The sequence below is a fragment of the Ornithorhynchus anatinus genome, chromosome 8, assembly GCF_004115215.2.
Source record: "Ornithorhynchus anatinus isolate Pmale09 chromosome 8, mOrnAna1.pri.v4, whole genome shotgun sequence".
Lineage (NCBI taxonomy): Eukaryota > Metazoa > Chordata > Mammalia > Monotremata > Ornithorhynchidae > Ornithorhynchus > Ornithorhynchus anatinus.
Window position 1 is genome coordinate 61,467,446 of NC_041735.1, and position 18,942 is coordinate 61,486,387.

Sequence of the window (18,942 nt, forward strand, 5' to 3'; positions counted from 1 at the left end):
CTATTATGAAACAATAGGAGAATGAGTCATGAAAGATTAAGGCAAAACAAGTGACATTTCGGGATGATTTGGGAACACTCAACTGTATTATTAGAAACTTTTGGCCTTTTGTGTCTGCTGAAAAATTGATTAGATAAATAGCAGCCGAGAGCCAGCGGCTAACGCTCGACTAGAAATAAACCAGCTGTTTGGCTACCGTTTAAATAACTATCAAAGAAAATCCTACCCAAATCAAATGTAGGGATGTTGATATCCATGGAAAAATGCTGGAACCCTCAGGACCACAGCATTCACAAGAAAGTAACCAGAGAGGTAAAGAAGCCTCTGACTGGATCTGGAATGGAAACACGGAGTTTCAGCTTCCAAACCAAGTCTTCTGCCAACGAATGGAGCCAGTAACTTCAACAGACGAGTGTGTGAAGAAATTGGGGGCAGGGGGAAATAGAGCCCTGAAGGCAGACTAATTTCATCCACTGAATCTGCTCCCCTCTCCCACTCCCAGGAGCCAACATTGATCTGCTTACAGACAGACTGTGGCCTCTATTCCTGAATCGGATCCTGACACGGATCCATTTTATGACTCAAACTAAAACGTCCTAAAAATCCATCTCTCTGTTTTGGGCTTCCTGGTGTCGTCTATGCAAAAGGCGGAGATTGTAGCTAAAGCACAGGCTCAAATTCTTAAGAAATGCAAATTTACCTGCCACTGCACCATTTCCACCCAGGCAGGGATACCATGCTAAGCCTAGACTGTGACCCCTTCTAGAATATGAGCCCCTTGTGGGCAGGGATTGTCTCTCTTTGTTGCTGAACTGTACTTTCCAAGCGCTTATTACAGTGCTCTGCACACAGTAAGTGCTCAATAAATGTGATGAAATGAATATTTCTAAATTGGTTTGAAAATAGGTGCATTTGCCTGGCACATGGATTTAGCCAATAATTAACTTGTGTGAATCTCCCTTTCTCTTAGATTCATTCATGCTTAATCAAATTAGTGAGGTCTCCCGTCACCAAGGGATCTGAGTAATGACATGTTCAGTGCTCACTGGACCATGAGGATACAAGCAACTGCCACGAGACAGCCACACTGACTTGTCAAGAACAAGCACCAGCTCTCCCCTGTGCCATCATTTTGACTTCATCCAATCCAGGATTCCAGCATGGTGTAGTGGATAGAGCACAGGCCTGGGAGTCGGAAGGACAAAGGTTCTAATCCCAGCTCTTCCAATAATAATAATGTTGGTATTTGTTAAGCACTTACTATGTGCCGAGCACTGTTCTAAGCGCTGGGGTAGACACAGGGGAATCAGGTTGTCCCACTTGGGGCTCACAGTCTTAATCCCCATTTTACAGATGAGGTAACTGAGGCACCGAGAAGTTAAGTGACTTGACCAAAGTCACACAGCTGACAAGTGGTAGAGCCGGGGTTCGAACCCATGACCTGTGACTCCAAAGCCCGTGCTCTTTCCAGTGAGCCACGCCACTTGTTGGCTATGTGACCTTGGGCAAGTTGCTTCACTTCTCTGGGCCTCAGTTACCTCATCTGTAAAATGGGGATTAAGGCTGTGAACCCCAGGTTTTAGAACTGTGCCTGGCACTTAGTAAGTGCTTAACAAATATCATCAGCATCATCACCCTGGTGGGAAAAAGAAAAGCACTCAAAACTCCCAGGGAGACTGGTAGCTGCTTTAGCGGGGGCTGTGGCTTTGGTTATGTTTGAACCCTGAGCCCTGAGGAGCCTGAAATTCTGCTTTTTTAACCACAGCACCTTTCTGATTTATTTTTTGCATTTGCCCTTGTTCTTTATCCTGTTTTACTGTTTTATGGTTTCATCACTCCTGTTTGTGAACCCCTTGAGGGCCGGGGACCCTGACTAATTTCCTCCTGTTTATTCTTTCCCCCAGCTTAGTACAGTGCTTTGCACACAGATAACACTTAAATCGTACCACAGTAGTACAGTGCATAAGACTGGAAGAATGAGGACACCTGAGATCTAATCCTTACTCTTTCACTTGCCTATTGTGTTGCCTTGAGCAAGTCACTTAAGTTCTGTTCCTCAGCTTTGTCGTCAGGTCAAAGGTGGCTGGGCAAGCAGACAACAGAAGCGGGGATGGAGAATATCTATTCTCTCAACCTTAGTCTATGAGCTAATGTCGGACAGGGATGGTTTCTGCTCTGACTGTATTATTATCTAGGCCAGCACTTTGCACAGTGTTTGGCAAATAGTACGTGTTCATCAAATGCCATTATAATTTATTTTTTGAGACACGTCCATTACATTTTACAATACTGCCATTCAATTTGGGTAGCTTTCATGAACTTCATACACAATTCTGGATGACTTTTTAATATCATTTAACATCGGACAGTAACTCCCCCGGCAGTAAAAGGATTACTTTTGCTACAACTGAAGCACTGAAAGGTGAATTTACAGTGAGGCAAAGAGCCTTGCTTGTATTCCATCAACCAGGTCTACACGATTGGAACGGCACTGAAGTGCCTTGCAAAGGGCCAGAAGGGGAAACCACATGTTAGCTATCAGGATTGCATTTCTTGTTATGGGCCAAGGAGAGGCTACTACCCAGTGCTTGGAGGTCCACCCACCTGGCCCTCTGGATCATAGTTCACACACACAATTAATTCATTATGAGGAAAGTCCCTCCTAGCAACTGAAGCAGTTGTTCCAGCCTTGGAGGTGAATGTCCTGTCACTGACCTGGAGAAATCCCTCCTCCAGTTCAAACTCTGTTAAACCACATTTCCTTCTGGCATTTTATTTTATTTATTTTTTTTTTGGTGTGTGTGCCTGGAGAGCGGGTGTTGGGGTAGAGAAGAAAGACAAATGGGTGTAAAAATACGTTCACTTATTCTCCAAAATTTCCACCACCTCAGAAGAAACTTTGGAAATAAAGGAAGGAGGATATAAAGCTGACTGGAATAATAAATATGGGCTTGCACATTTCCTTCCAGCACTGATTCACTCCCTATCATTGAAATGATGTTTTATTTACATGACCAAGGCTAGAAAAGATGGACTGGTTATTGAAGAAAGGAAACTTCTAATAATAAAATAAGACTTCTACATATAAATTAGTAAAATGCTGCATACTATACTGTATTAGCAAATTTTAAAAAAAACAACAATCCTCATCATCCCACCCAATTCCTCAGCTCGTCTCTCTCGTTCAACCCACATATTCAATTTGTCACCAAATCCTATTGGTTCTACTTTATAACCACTAAAATTCCCCCTTTCCTTTCCAAACTGCTACTATGCTTATCTAAGCTCTTATGCTATCACACCTTGACTATAGTTCCAGCCTTCTTGTTGACCTTCCCGCTTCCTGTCTCTCCCTACTCAAGACCATACTTCACTCTGCTGCCCAGATCATTTTTCTAAAAAAAAACACCATTCAGTGCATGTTTCTCCACTCCCCATGAACCTCCAGTAGTTGCCTACTCATACCTCTACATTAAAGAAAAACTCCTGACCATTGGCTTTAAAGCACTCAATCACCTCGTCCCCACCACCTCACCTCGCTGATTTTCTACTACCATCTAGCACACTCACTTCATTCCTACTCATTGTACCTCAATCTTGTCTATCTCACAGCTGACCCCTCACCCACATCCTCCCTTGGGCCTAAAACTCCCTTCCCCTGCATATTCGACAGACCATCACTCTCCCCTCCTTCAAAGCCTTATTAAAATCACATCTCCTCCAAGAGGCCTTCCCTAAATCCTCATTTCCCCTTCTTCCTTTTTCTAATACTTGGATTTGTATCCATATTCACTCCACCCTCAGTCCCACAGCACTTATATATGTCTTGTCTTATGGTGTTGAGTCATTTCCAACCCACAGTGACTCCATGGATGCATCACTCCCAGAACGCCCCACCGGAGTAATTGCTCTGGTAGTGAATGAACCCTTACTTCATTTTAATGTTTGTCTCCCTCTTTAGTCTGTAAGTTCCAGTGGGCAGGGATCTTGCCCACTCCCTCCCCCTGCAAATCTTCGCTACTGCCCCACAGAGACCTCCGCTCTCTCGATCCCATCCGTCTTTCCAATAGCATCTCTCCTCACCTTGCTGCCCTGTCCTCTCTTCCCACTCTCGACGATCAGGTCTCCGCTCTCAACTCCACCCTCTCTACTCATCTCGACTCTCTCGCCCCCCTTTCCCTCCGCCGCTCTCGCTCCACTAACCCACAGCCCCGGATCACCTCCTCCGTCCGCCTCCTACGCTCCTATGCTCGAGCTGCTGAGCGCTGCTGGCGAAAGTCCAAGCACCAAGCCGACCTCACACACTTCAAATTTATCCTTTCCTGCCTTAACTCTGCCCTCTCCTCCGCCAGGCAAAGCTTCTTCTCCTCCCTCATCGACACCCATGCCCGTCACCCCCGCCGATTGTTCCGGACCTTTAACTCTCTCCTTAGGCCCCCTGTTCCTCCCCCTCCCCCATCTCTCACCCCTAATGATCTGGCCACCTATTTCCTCACGAAAATCAACACGATCAGGTCTGAGCTCCCCAAAGTCACCCCTCTGCCTCTCCCCTCCCCCCCACTGACCCCCTCCCGTACTTTCCCATCCTTCCCTGCAGTATCCTCAGAGGAGATCTCCCTCCTCGCAAGTGCCACCCCCTCCGCCTGCGCCTCGGACTCCATTCCCTCTCACCTTCTTAAAACCATCGCCCCTGCCCTCCTACCTTCCTTAACTTCTATTTTTAACCACTCAATCTCCAAGGGCTCCTTCCCCTCTGCCTTCAAACATGCCCACGTCTCCCCCATCCTAAAAAAACCCGCTCTTGACCCCACTTCCCCCTCCAGTTATCGTCCTATCTCCCTACTACCCTTCCTTTCCAAAATCCTAGAACGACGAGTCGTCTACAGTCGATGCTTAGAATTCCTTAACTCCCATTCTCTCCTAGACCCCCTCCGATCTGGCTTCCGTCCCCTCCACTCTACCGAGACTGCTCTCTCTAAGGTCACCCATGACCTCCTTCTTGCCAAATCCAATGGCTCCTACTCCATTCTAATCCTCCTTGACCTCTCTGCTGCCTTTGACACTGTCGACCATCCCCTCCTTCTCCATACCTTATCTCACCTCGGCTTCACGGACTCCGTCCTCTCCCGGTTCTCCTCTTACCTCTCTGGCCGGTCATTCTCGGTCTCCTTCGCTGGAGCCTCCTCCCCCTCCCATCCTTTAACTGTTGGAGTTCCTCAAGGGTCAGTTCTTGGCCCTCTTCTGTTCTCCATTTACACTCACTCCCTCGGTGAACTCATTCGCTCTCACGGCTTCGACTACCATCTCTAGGGCAGATGACACGCAGATCTATATCTCTGCCCCTGTCCTCTCCCCCTCCCTTGAGGCTCGCATCTCCTCCCGCCTCCGGGTCGTCTCCACCTGGATGTCGGCCCGCCACCTAAAACTCAACATGAGCAAGACTGAGCTCCTCATCTTCCCTCCCAAACCCGGTCCTCTCCCAGACTTCTCTATCACCGTGGATGGCACGACCATCCTTCCCGTCTCTCGGGCCCGCGATCTCGGTGTCATCCTTGACTCGTCTCTCTCGTTCACCCCACACATCCTATCCGTTACCAAGACCTGCCGGTTTCACCTCTACAATATCGCCAAGATCCGCCCTTTCCTCTCCACCCAAACGGCTACCTTACTGTTACGGGCTCTCGTTATATCCTGGCTAGACTACTGTGTCGGCCTTCTCTCTGACCTCCCTTCCTCCTCTCTCGCCCCGCTCCAGTCTATTCTTCACTCCGCTGCCCGGCTCATCTTCCCGCAGAAATGATCTGGGCCTGTCACTCCCCTTCTTAAACAACTCCAGTGGTTGCCTATCAACCTCCGCTCCAAACAAAAAAATGTTGGTATTTGTTAAGCGCTTACTATGTGCCGAGCACTGTTCTAAGCGCTGGGGTAGACATAGGGGAATCAGGTTGTCCCACGTGGGGCTCACAGTCTTAATCCCCATTTTACAGATGAGGGAACTGAGGCACAGAGAAGTTAAGTGACTCACCCACAGTCACACAGCTGACAAGTGGCAGAGCTGGGATTCGAACTCATGAGCCCTGACTCCAAAGCCCATGCTCTTTCCACTGAGCCATGCTGCTTCTCAAAAACTCCTCACTCTAGGCTTCAAGGCTCTCCATCACCTTGCCCCTTCCTACCTCTCCTCCCTTCTCTCTTTCTACCACCCACCCCGCTTGCTCCGCTCCTCTGCTGCCCACCTCCTCACCGTCCCTCGGTCTCGCCTATCCCGCCGTCGACCCCTGGGTCACGTCCTCCCGCGGTCCCGGAACGCCCTCCCTCCTCACCTCCGCCAACCTGATTTTCTTTCCCTCTTCAAAACCTTACTTAAAACTCACCTCCTCCAAGAGGCCTTCCCAGACTGAGCTCCTCTTCTCCCTCTACTCCCTCTGCCATCCCCCCTTTACCTCTCCGCATCTAAACCCTCTTTTTCCCCTTTTCCCTCTGCTCCTCCACCTCTCCCTTCCCATCCCCACAGCACTGTACTCGTCCGCTCAACTGTATATATTTTCGTTACCCTATTTATTTTGTTAATGAATTGTACATCGCCTCGATTCTATTTAGTTGCCATTGTTTTTACGAGATGTTCTTCCCCTTGACTCTATTTATTGCCATTGTTCTTGTCTGTCCGTCTCCCCCGATTAGACCGTAAGCCCATCAAACGGCAGGGACTGTCTCTATCTGTTGCCGACTTGTTTATCCCAAGCGCTTAGTACAGTGCTCTGCACATAGTAAGCGCTCAATAAATACTATTGAATGAATGAATCAATGAACTCTGTTATTTCATACTCTCCCAAGTGCTTAGTACAGTACTCTGCACATTATAAGCGCTCAATACATACGAATGATTTATCGATGTGCACAATGTCAGAAAAAGCACATGAACTATAATGTGAGCTTTCTTCTATAAGGGGTTCATCAAGAAAGTAATCTTTGCACTATCAGAAAATTGAGTGTAAAGACATAGAAGAATTCTTAAAGCAGCACACACTACATTTCGGCCATTCTATATTTTACAGAAAAGTATTCATTTAAATTACAGGAATAAGCTGTAATTCTCAAATACTACTTTTATATAGTGGAGAGAAGATAAAATTGCTTTGGGACTTAGTACATTTTTTGTCTTCATATAATCCATGCTCAGATTATCACACTTACTCATGTACTTATACAATCAAGGTTATCCAATTTACGGAATTAAGGCATACATAATCAATGGTAAAAACAATTAAAAAGGAGAAAACATTCTACCCTTCCTGTTACTTGCTACATGTTTTCATTCTCCCTAATGCTTCCATGCACGCCATTCTTTCAGCTGCTGAGACATTCCTAGAAAACTTTCTCCCTCCATTCTGGTTACCTACCATTCTATCAAGACCAGTCAGGATCTGGTCCCTCGTGCTCTTCTATTCAGAAAAAATGACCTAACTCTAAGAAACAGAAGCTGAAGGAGCTGTATCATGTGGATACCTGAAGGATCTCTCACAGGACAGCTTTCAAGTCACTGCTGGGAGCCATGACACTGAGACGGAGAGCTGTTATCTTCTGGAAGTAATCCTGACTTCAAGTGGTCCCCCCGAGTGACTGGCAATCCTCCTTTCAGAGTGATCACTCTCTGGGCTTCTACAAAAGTTCTTTCCAACAACTGGAGTGCATGCTTCAAGTGGAAGAGAAGTAGTGTGGCCTAGTGGATAGACCATGGGCCTGAGAGCCAGAAGGACCCGGGTTCTAATCTCAGTTCTGCCACTTGTATGCTGTCTGACCTTGGGCCAGTAGCTTAAATTCTCAGCTTCAGTTACCTCATCTGTAAAAGGGGATTCAAATTTTGGGTCATGGCCTGTGTCCAACTTGATTAGCTTGTATCTACCTCAGTGCTTAGAACAGTGCCTGGCACATAGTCAGCACTTAACAAATACTGTTAAAAAATAAAAAAGTACTTTGCAAGAGTACATTGCTTTCCAGTGGTGCTCAAATTCTATTAATACTTACTGCTTACTATTTAATGAGTGTCTAATAGGTGCAGAATCCTGAAGTAAATACTGTGATATATTTATCTTAAAGAAGTTGTGATCTACAAATCAATAGCATTTATAGGGCATTTACTCTGCGCAGAATACTATATTAAACACATGGTAGAATATAATACAGTTAGTAGATGCAATTTTTGGACTCGAAGAGCAGACTGTTAGATTCTTGATGAGAAGGATAATGTCGACCAACTCTATGGTACTGTACTCTCTGAAGTGTTTTGTACAGTATTCTGTGCACAGTAAATACTCAATAAATATCATTGATTAATCGACTTAAAAGTGTTGTATTCATCTGGGGAAACATGTCATATTTCGTACCAGATTACTGTTCAATGATAAAATGAGAGAAATGGCTCTATAGTGTGTTGGAGCATGAATAACACCCTAAACTATGAGAGCCACATTCTAATCTACAAGCAGTATGCCTTCTTGCTCACAGGCTCATTATGGGCAAGGAAAGTGTCTGTTCATTGCTATTTCTAGACTGTGAGCCCATTGTTGGGTAGGGATTGTCTCGGTTGTGAATTGTAATTTCTAAGTGCTTAGTACAGTGCTCTGCACACAGTAAGCGCTCAATGAATTCAACTGAATGAATGAATACTGAACAGTGCTCTGCACACAGTAGGCGCTCAATAAAAACAATTCACTGACTGACGGTAAGGACTTCAGATGGCCAAAGGAGCAGGAAGAATCATGAATGCCCAATAGACCTAACTCAAATAGAAAAGTATTTATTGAGCGCCCACTGGAAGTGTACTAAGCAATTGGAAGTGTACTAATCTATGCTATTACTTTAAGCCAGAAATGGGCAAAAACAAAACCCTACAATGGATACAGCCTGACTCTACCTGGACTAGACTTCCCTCCCTCCCTCTCTCCCTCCTTTGAAGTGGTGGGTGTCGCTAGCAACCTCTCACTGTGATAAGACATTAAGAACTGGAGTGTGCTAGACTCCTTCTAGCACAGGTGGATGTACCTTTCAGCCAACCCCGCCTCCCCCCTTCCTCAGCTTGGCAGAGTGGGCTAGCCTACAGTCAGCCAAATAATGAAGTCAGCGGTCCACGAGCCAGAAAACTGCCCACTCCTGTTTGAGTTGGGGAGATTTCTTTTGTTTACTTTTTACACCTGATAGATGAGAAAACCACAAAGACAGAGGAAACTTGGCCCTCCTCCAGCAGAAATAATGAGCTATGGCTGTTTAGAAAATCTTGGTGAAAGGCTGAACTTCTCCAGAGGTTGAGGTTGAGTACATTTCTCTCCAATGGTAATTATGAATCCTAGCTCCTTGAGGACAAGAATTGTGTTTACCTAATCTGTTGTACTCTCCTAAGTGCTCAATGCAGTGATCTTCACACAGTAATTGCTCAGTAAACACCATTCATTGATTGATATTACACAAATATTGCAGCAATTTTCTAAAGGAAAACCTATTTGGTTTCCATACATTGAGGGCAAAAAGGTAACTTCAGAGACCCTAAGTAACATTATCTTGAACGGACTAAGACAGTACGTTGAAATATAGGCAACCCCCAGCAACAATAAAAATACTGTGTCGAATATACATTGTTTTTCAACAACATTGGCCTATGTAGGCCTGGTTAAAAATAATCTGATTGGTCCTTTGAGAATTTTTCATGGAATCGATTCAAACCACTAAAGAGTGGATACCACATCTAATGTAATGGCATAACCCACTCATCCTCACATTAAATAAACATTAATTGGTGAATGAATACTGGTGCCTTCTGATTCCTGCCAAGGACAGGTTTTCCTTCATGTTTTACTAAAAGCTGGGAGATTTTATTCCTCATGTAGCAAAATCTAATTTCCTTACAAAGAGGTGATCTGGCACGAAACAAGATGGCGCTCCGTAGTTTGGTCACTGGACTCTTGCCTTGAACTCTCATTTTCTGATCCCAAAAGGATAAGGATAGCATGTTCTTACCTCAGCGTGAGGAGTTGACGGCAAAACTGATGCTTCGTTTTCTGTTACATTTCCAGTAGGACCATTGCTTGGTGAACTGGGCCCAGATGCTGGAGAGCTGCTACTGACAGAGGATTCTGGGAAAAAGCAAAAGCAAAAAAAAAACCCCACAAAATCCACAAAGATAGAAGTTCATTGGAATGCAACACCAAAACGCTGACTCTAATTACGATTAGCAATATTCTGCTTAGGGTACAATCATTCCAAATTTTGGTAAGTAAGAGGGCCTTACAGTAATGGATTATTTACTACTGTAAAATATTTGGTCCTTGTACATGTCTCTTTTGTTACATTTCTGGTCGTTTTATGTCACTCTTTTTTGTTTCTTTGCCCAGTGAGGAAAAAAAAAGTCAAAAGAATTTTACTTTTCCTGAAGAACCCAAATTGTTTAGGCACTTAATTGCTGCCTGAGCAACTGATGAGTAAAAAGAAAAGGAAGCATGTGTTGCCCTGCTCAGTCCTGTTGCTAAAAGTGATAAAAATGATGGAGCAAGCAGACTTGCAAAGGTCATGATAACATGCCATCACTCCATGAGGCCTAGTGATAGTCCCTTACTGTCTGGACTAAACTTTGGAATGTTCTACTATTAGCCCTATGATTCTCTACACACTCCAGCCCCACAGCACCTATGTCCATATACTTCATTTATTTTAATGTCTATCTCCTCCAACAGACTATGCTCCTTCAGGGCAAGAATTATGTCTACCAACTCTACCAAACTGTACTCTCTCAAGTGCTTAGCATAGTGCTCTGGACACAGTCAGCGCTCAATAAATACTATTGTTTGATTGATGAATTAGCCTGAATGTGGATAACCAGTTAGAGATAATTCCCATTTAGTAATCTACCTCTTTGATGGCTACTTAGAGAGATTAGGTCACCAGTCGGTAATCTAGAAATCTTCCATTGCAGTTTGACAGGATTGTTATCTACAAAAACATAGGAAAATTGATCTTGGATCTATAGATTTTTGGCAATCTTAAGAAAAAAAATTATTGTCTTTCAAACGTCTTTCTTTCAATTTGTTGAAAAGTCTAGCCCCTGAAGTGAAACAAAAATAATTTTGTTAATAATTACCCACTGTCAACTGTCTTCCCTGATCTCAGTTCTGATGGGAGAGAGTATATTTTATTCAGCAAAATATTGCCTTATTGTTAACTAAGAATTACTGCTCAAAGCAACAACTAAAGCAACATTCAATCAATGGTATTTATTGAGTGCTTACTATGGACCGAGTACAATACTAAGTGCTTGGGAGAGTAGAATAGAACAAAACTAGCAGACATATTTCCTGCCCATAGCGAGCTTACAGTCTAGTAACACTGATTGTTACTGATCAGCAATGGCACCAAGTTTCATGTAAAAAAAAAGGATTGTTATGAATCTTAGGGTGTTAAAATGAAGAGCAATTCCACAAGGTGTCTGTAGCAAAGAAAAGCTCGTAACAGTATCAAAACCTAAAAAAAAACCCAGAATGTTTTGTTTATCTCTTCTCTGCTTTTGACCACATGCTGAATTTCTTTAGTTCATGGCCTCCATAATGAAAATGGGAATGATTCAAAAGAATCTTTAGCTGTGGAATTTGTCTTGTTATTTCTGCTGATCTTCAATACACAAAATTAAATCTACCTCACTTCTGGTTTATCTAGGTGGGCAGAAAACATTTGAAAATTTAATTCTTGTACCTGATTTTATTATAATACATTTGTGATTTTTCTAATATTAACATGAATGTATCATCTACATTGCATTGGATGCTTTATCAAAAATTAACTTTAAAAATAATCTTTAATAGAATGAAAACCAGGGAAAGTTTAAATGTTTAAGACATTTTAACCAAGGTGGATCGAATATGTTTTAAAGTAAATTCATCTCAAATTCTCTCTTTGGAGAACATGAATAATGAACTTGGTCTACAACACAGCAAATGCCAGCATGAGAAGGGGAGATGGAGGAGGAGAAGGAGAAAAAGAATGTAAGTATATAGTAAATGGAAGTTGTTGATTATGATGAATAACAAATCTAGTTTCATCACAGCCTATGAGCTGGTATTAAGGAATTATGTAGAAATACGATCCGCATTGGGGAAGGGTACTATATATTCCCTTAAAACCATCTTTCCAATTATAATTCCCTGATATTCAAATCAGAAAGACACCTATATCATTAACCAATTCTTTGTACAACATATGCAGTGTGCATAAACTTATTTATAGAGAAAGTCGACAAAAATACTCCCTCTAATTTCTTGTTAGATGCATTTTGAGAATAAGCATGGCCTAGTAGAAAGTACAAGGTCTGGGAGTCAAAGGACCTAGGTTCTAGTCCTGGTTTTGCCACTGGCAAATCACCTACCTCTCTGGACCTCAATTTCTCACCTGTAAAATGGGGACAAAATACTAGCTCTTCTTACCTCATAGATTTTGACTCCGTCTAGGCTGTGAGTTACTTGTGGGAAGAGAACATTTCTACCAACTCTGTTATATTGTTCTCTCCAAATGCTTAGAACAGAGCTCTGCACCCAGGAAATGTTCAACAAATACATTTGATTGATTGATTTGATCCATATGGGGCCAGGAATTATATTAGATCGAACTATTTTACATCTACCTCAGCACCTATCTCTGTGCTTTGGTATGTAATGAGAACTTAATACCATAATTACTACTATAAATTTATGTCTTCCCGATGCTTTTAAAACTTCATCTGTGTCTCTACTGCTCACGGATCTCTCAAACATTTTAGTCTAATCAAAGGAACAAGTCGATCTTTCCATCCTGACAGGCAAATGCATTTGAGGATAGTTGTCCATTGGTTCTGCACACACAAAACTTTGCATGCCCTTCTAAATATGCTATGCTCCTGTCTGCCTGCTGGATCCTTGAACTCCATACAGGGAAGGGAGTGCTTATTCTGGGCAGGGAATGCCTTTGTTGTTTTGTACTTTTCCAAGCACTTAGTACAGTGCGCTACACACGGTAAGCGCTCAATAAATACGGCTGACTGACTGGCTAAATGGCACCACAACAACCACTGGCATTATAATCAATTTTTCCATACAGATTTTCAATTTGGAAGTCTTGGGATGGAAGTTGGTCCGTTGTTCCTGATCAGTGGATCCCTAGGTGATCTCTCATTTCATAACAAGTTGAAGAGTCCAGGCGAGACAGTGCAAGACGTCAGCTTGAATTTCCCAACTTGTTCAGTCTGCTTCCATCCATACCGTGACGTAAATCCATAAGGAGACTGCCACTAGGGACTGGGGAAGGTGACAGATTGTTTCTCTTCACAGAAGGAGAAAACAGCCAGCTCATGTGGCCTGTCCCAATTATCCAGTAAACCCCAAAAACCATCTGCAGGCTCAGTAACTCTGCAGAATAACCAAAGTTTGAATACTCCATAGATGGTTTAAAATTCCCCGATGTATTTTTGTGCATTAATGGTGCATGTTGTGGGTAGGAGGCAGGGGAGGATTTTTAGAGTCTCCTCTGTTCATATATGATCAAATTTCATTAAAAAACGATAAACTCGTGGCTGGCATTCCCAAATTTCACTGCCCCTCTGTAGAGATTAAGGTAACCTTTGGGGCTTCCCAGTTACTACCTTGGTTTCCTGATTGACACATAGCTCAGCCATTCATTCATTTCCTGTTTAACTGTGATAGGGGAGCTAATGGTCTCAGGAACTACTGGAGATTTAACTCTTCAGCCCTTGGGCAAAATTCTTTTTTTCCCTTTTACCACTGAAGCCTGCCCAAAATCTCTTCAACATGCACTATGCATAAGTATATTTTAGTTTGTTTCATCTCTGCTCCAAATGGGCGATAGAAAATTACTCATCCTCAATTACCTGTCACCTCAAACACTCGTTTTTTGAATGAAGTGATGACATTTCCATCCTTTCGCCTGAGTAGGGGACTGCTTCTCCTTTCTGCCACTTTCTGTTTTAATCTGGAGCGCACCTTCAAGTTGGGCTCGGAGGCTGGGGATGGAGAAACACAAAAATAAGGATAAGCGAAAGGAATATATGAATAGGGTCACAATTTCCTATTCCCACTCTTCCTCTCAAGAGACACCATGACCTAGAAATACCAAAACAGAAGTAAAAGGTGGCTACTCAATTATATTCATTCATTCATTCATTCATTCAATCATATTTATTGAGCGCTTACTGTGTGCAGAGTACCATACTAAGCTCTTAGGAAGAACAATTCAGCAACAAATAGAGACAATCCCTGCCCGTAGCAGGCTCACGGTCTAGAAGGAGGGAGATAGGCATCAAAACAACTAAACACGCAACAGTAGAATCATTAAAAATAAAAAGAATTATAGACATCTATTTCATTAATAAAAATACACAGCATTATAATTATAAATATGTGCATGTAGAAATGCTGTGGGTTGGGAAGGTGGGTAGAAAAAAGGGAGTAAGTCGGGGCGATGGGGAGGGGGAGCAGAGGAAAAGGGGGAGTTAGTCTGGGAAGGCTTCATGGAGGAGGTGAGCTTTCAGTAGGGCTTTGAAGCAAGGGAAAGATTCATTCAAAATAAGTACAAATGAACACAGACATAGCTTTCCCCCTTCACCCTTCACCTCTCAGTTCAAGTATGCGACACCAGGTAGAAAAACAAAACCAACCAAACAAACAAAATTCCACTCGGGCTATCTAGGAGCAGACACCACGGCTAACAGGCAGTTGAGCACCTCAAGCACAGTGAGGTCATGGGAAGATTTATTGCACAGTATTAAATCCACTCTTAACTCTCTCATAGGTGAAACCTAATAACCCCCAAGTTGAGAACCCTGGGTCTTCTCAGACCCTTTGGCCTGATTCACGGGAAAAGGAAGACAACTCTATGGGGACAGATTTTGACGGCTTATAGGCACATAATTTATTGCAAAACTGAATGCTGGGAAGTTGTCATCCCATTATAGGCTGAAACCATTGGAAATAATCTTCGGAAAAATGCTTCTAAAACAACTGGAATTATGGCAGAAGGAATATTTCAATATACCAACCCAACGTAGCTCTGATTTAAGGCATTTTGAGATTAAATGTGATTACTGGAACAAATATCTTCTCATTTTCTTTTTTTCAGATGAATTTGGGCTTAAATAGAAGTGAAATGATCTTTCTGGCTCCTACTGCTGCATACCTGCCTAAATCTGAAAACTTGTACTCAATGAATGCTTCATTACAGCAATAATCGCCTGTGACTTGTGATGTTCCAGCTGGGATTGCAGAGAATTTGTTCCACTCCTGTAGCACAGAACGTGAACAAGCTACCACTGAAGATCTTCTGCCTGAAATAATTTTCCATTTCACATGGAGAAGCGACATGACCTAGTAGAAAGAGCATGGGCCTGGTAGTCAAATGACTTGAGTTCTATTCCTCACTCTGCCATTTGCCTGTAGTGTGAGCTTTGGTAAATCACAAATTCTCTGTGCCTCAGTTTCCTAATCTGTAAATTGGGAGGAAAAAAACCTGCTTTCCCTCCCACTCATATGTGAGCCTCATAAGGGGAAGAGGCTGTCAGACCTGATTACCTTATACCTACCTCAGTGGATATGAGGCATTTAAAAATGATTATTATTACTAACAGCTAATCCATTCCTCTCCTTAGCTCATTATAAAACTCACTTTTCACTCTTACATCAGGCATGACACTGGGCTTCTGTATGCAGAGGGGCATCACTCTGTGCATTCATATGACCTCTAAGGAATCTGTGTGTACTAGATGGCATAATAAAAATAATTGTGGTATTTGTTAAATGCATACTATGGGGTAAGTACTGTAATAGAAACAAGACAATAAGACCAGACAAAGTCCTTGTCCAAGATGGGGCTTATATTCTAAAGGTATTTAATTCCCATTTTACAGGTGAGGCTAACAACATCAATAATAATAATACTAATGGTATTTGTTAAGCATTTACTATGTGCCAAGCATTGTTCTAAGCTCTGGGGCAGATACAAGATAATCGGCTTGAACACAGTCGCTATCCCACACAGGGCTCACAGTCTTAAGCTCCGTTTAACAGATGAGGGAACAGAGGCCCAGAGAAGTGGAAGTGACTTTCTTAAGGTCACAAAGCAGACAGGTGGCAGAGCCAGAATGAGAACTCAGGTCCTTCTGATTCCCAGGCCCTTGCTTTATCCACTAGGCCATGGTACTGAAGCAAAGAAAAGTGGCTTGCCCAAGGTCACCTAGAAGACAAGAAGTGGAGCCAAAATTAGAACCCAGTCTTCCGGTTTGCAGGCCCATGCTCTTTCCACTAAGTATTCTGCTTCTCCTTGTTTAAGCCTGGTCATGTGGAAAGAATTTCAGCAAATACTGTGGGTCAATTATGTTTTTTCCAGAATAATGTAGAATTTAACTATTTAAAGGACAGATACTCAGGTTATACTCAAGTTAAGGTGTTCCTCTATTTTATTTTGGGGAAGGAGTATATTTTTCCCCTGCTTACCATCTTGCTAAGAGCCATAGGCATGCTTTTTTATCTATCTGTACCATACCAAACACAAGGTGAGCATTTCATTTCATATAACACATCCATACAAGACAGGATTACCAAGAGCTCAGGCCAACCTTCCACATGATAACTCTGTCTGTTATTGGAGCCTGTTTGTACTGGTTCTTAATGCCTCCTATGTGGTTAGCGATTTATGCTGCTTCTCAGGGTTCAGGCTCCATGATCTAGGCAATCAGATGAAGACTTTGCCTTTGTGTTCCTACTTTTGAGTGATTGGAGCAGTTATGACCTGTCACCAAGCCATCAAGACAGTAGGGGGCTCTGGAAGCCAGATATTACTATGTAATGGTCTGCAAACTTGCTGTGAACATTACCCATGTACCTCAACTCAGCGGTAGTTACAGTCATCAAGTAGCAGAATGAATCCCCTATTGCGCCGATTCAGTTTGCAGTAAGGGTTAATTCTATATTTAATCCTCAGTGTATCCAAATGGTGGAATATTACCATCCCAACTACTGAGTAATGTGATGTAAATCCTTAAGGCTCTGACATGAAAGCTCTTGAGTACTCACGGGGAGATGTTCCCCGTGTATATGAATGTGTTTCATGCCCAGTGGCATTGATTGCCTTTCTATTTTTACCACAGAGTCACTACACTCTGCATTTCAGTCAATCACAAAACAGAAGGCAACCTTTGCATGTACCTACAACTGAATTTATGTGCCTTTGGAGAAGATCACCTTGCACAGGAGATACCACTAAATTCAACTATTTCATTTAAATGTTAAATAAAAAACTATCCTCATTGAAACAAATGGTAGCTTACCTGAAAATGAGGGGTAAGACCAATCTGGTGAATATTTAAGTCTTGCTTTCCAAAAAAAAAAAAGGCAACCCAAAAATGATTGGGGAAAAAAAGAGGTTCAGACAAATTCTCTAGAATGCTCCTCAAGGCATAAAAACGCCAAATAACATGACTTCCATAGTCTTCCATAGTAGACATTTTATAGTCATGGCTCAGTGGAAAGAGCCCAGGCTTGGGAGTCAGGGATCATGGGTTCTAATCCCAGCTCCGCCATTTGACAGCTGTGTGACTTTGGGCAAATCACTTAACTTCTCTGTGTCTCAGTTACCTCAACTGTAAAATGTGATTAAGACTGTGTGCCCCATGTGGGACAACCTGATTATCCTGTATCCCATCACACTTAGAACAGTGCTTGGCACATAGTAAGCGCTTAACAAATGCCATTATTATTATTATTATACTGAGAAGCAACTGCTGAGATTTAAGGTATTAGCATAAAATATACAAAAGATCAATCATTGAAATCCCTGGATCAGGGCAAACTACCACCTCTATTATGGACTTGTCATTTGACCTAAATCAATTCAGTTTCTCATATGGGAAATGGCAGTAAACTGCTTGAAACAAAGTTTTTAATACATATTATTTTTTTGACTCCAGAAAAGTGTGTTTCTTCTTTACATCAGCTTACTAAAGAATACCTTTGTGGAAATACACAGCACTAACCATGCTTCTTCAGTCCCAACCAACTCTACAGAGCAGGAGAAGGCAATCACAGACAAGCAAAGGGGATAAAAAGTGTGTCTCCTTTCTGTGCCCACTTAAAAGTCTATCTTACTCCAAACTTGGAAAACTCTGTATTCTGGGTCAGCAGTGTATCATGGAGAATTTATTCTAAAATAACAGTGAGTTTCCAAAAAAGGACAAGAGGAAGATTTCACCAAGTGGCCCAGTGAAAAGGGTTTGTGATATGGAGTCAGGAACTTAGACTTTAAATCCTTTCTTGGCCATATGGCCATTTGGTTACAATGGACATGCCCATTACAGTTTCCACAGTTACCAAACAAGCAGGAGTCTTCTGATAAGAAATTAAAGCAATTGAAGAATTTTCGGAGCTTTGAAACCTCAAACCAAAAATTTTGATTGGATGCAGGAATCAGAGAGGGCACAATTAACAGGCATGGTGAGAATAACCTTTACCCATTATTTTTCTGATACATTCCTAAGATTCTAGAGATTCTCAACTAAGTATTCCTTGTGGGTGGGGAACATGTCTACCAACAATATTGCATTATGCTTGCCCAAGAGTTTAATGCAAAGCTCTGCACAGAGTAAACACTCAAATACCATTGACTCATAAATACATCAAAATACTACTTTAAAACATGTTTATATACTCTACCATCTCCTTTGCCATTTAGCATTTCCCTCCTTTCTTGAGGACATCTGCATCTGGAGGTCTCACTGGTTCCTCATCCTCAATATATCCAACAAATAATCTTCCCCCCAAAATCCTCTTCTTCTAGGTTGACACCATCACCAGTGGCCATATCTATCAGGCTATCTTGGTACTGTCGTTCTTGCTCAAACCCTTCCTCTTCCTAGCGGGACCC

The 18,942-nt window shown here is 42.6% G+C and overlaps 1 protein-coding gene across 6 annotated transcripts in view; it reads right to left on the reverse strand.

Moving 5' to 3' along the window:
* HDAC9 (histone deacetylase 9) overlaps positions 1-18,942 on the reverse strand; it is a 170,412-nt gene that overhangs the window by 34,624 nt on the left and 116,846 nt on the right. For all 6 annotated transcript variants that reach the window (XM_039912868.1, XM_016228385.3, XM_029070922.2 and 3 more), the window contains exons 7-8: positions 13,901-14,032; positions 10,012-10,127 (exon numbers count right to left, since the gene is read on the reverse strand). In XM_039912868.1, the coding sequence (XP_039768802.1) occupies positions 10,012-10,127; positions 13,901-14,032 (248 nt within the window). The remainder of the gene's footprint in view (positions 1-10,011; positions 10,128-13,900; positions 14,033-18,942) is intronic.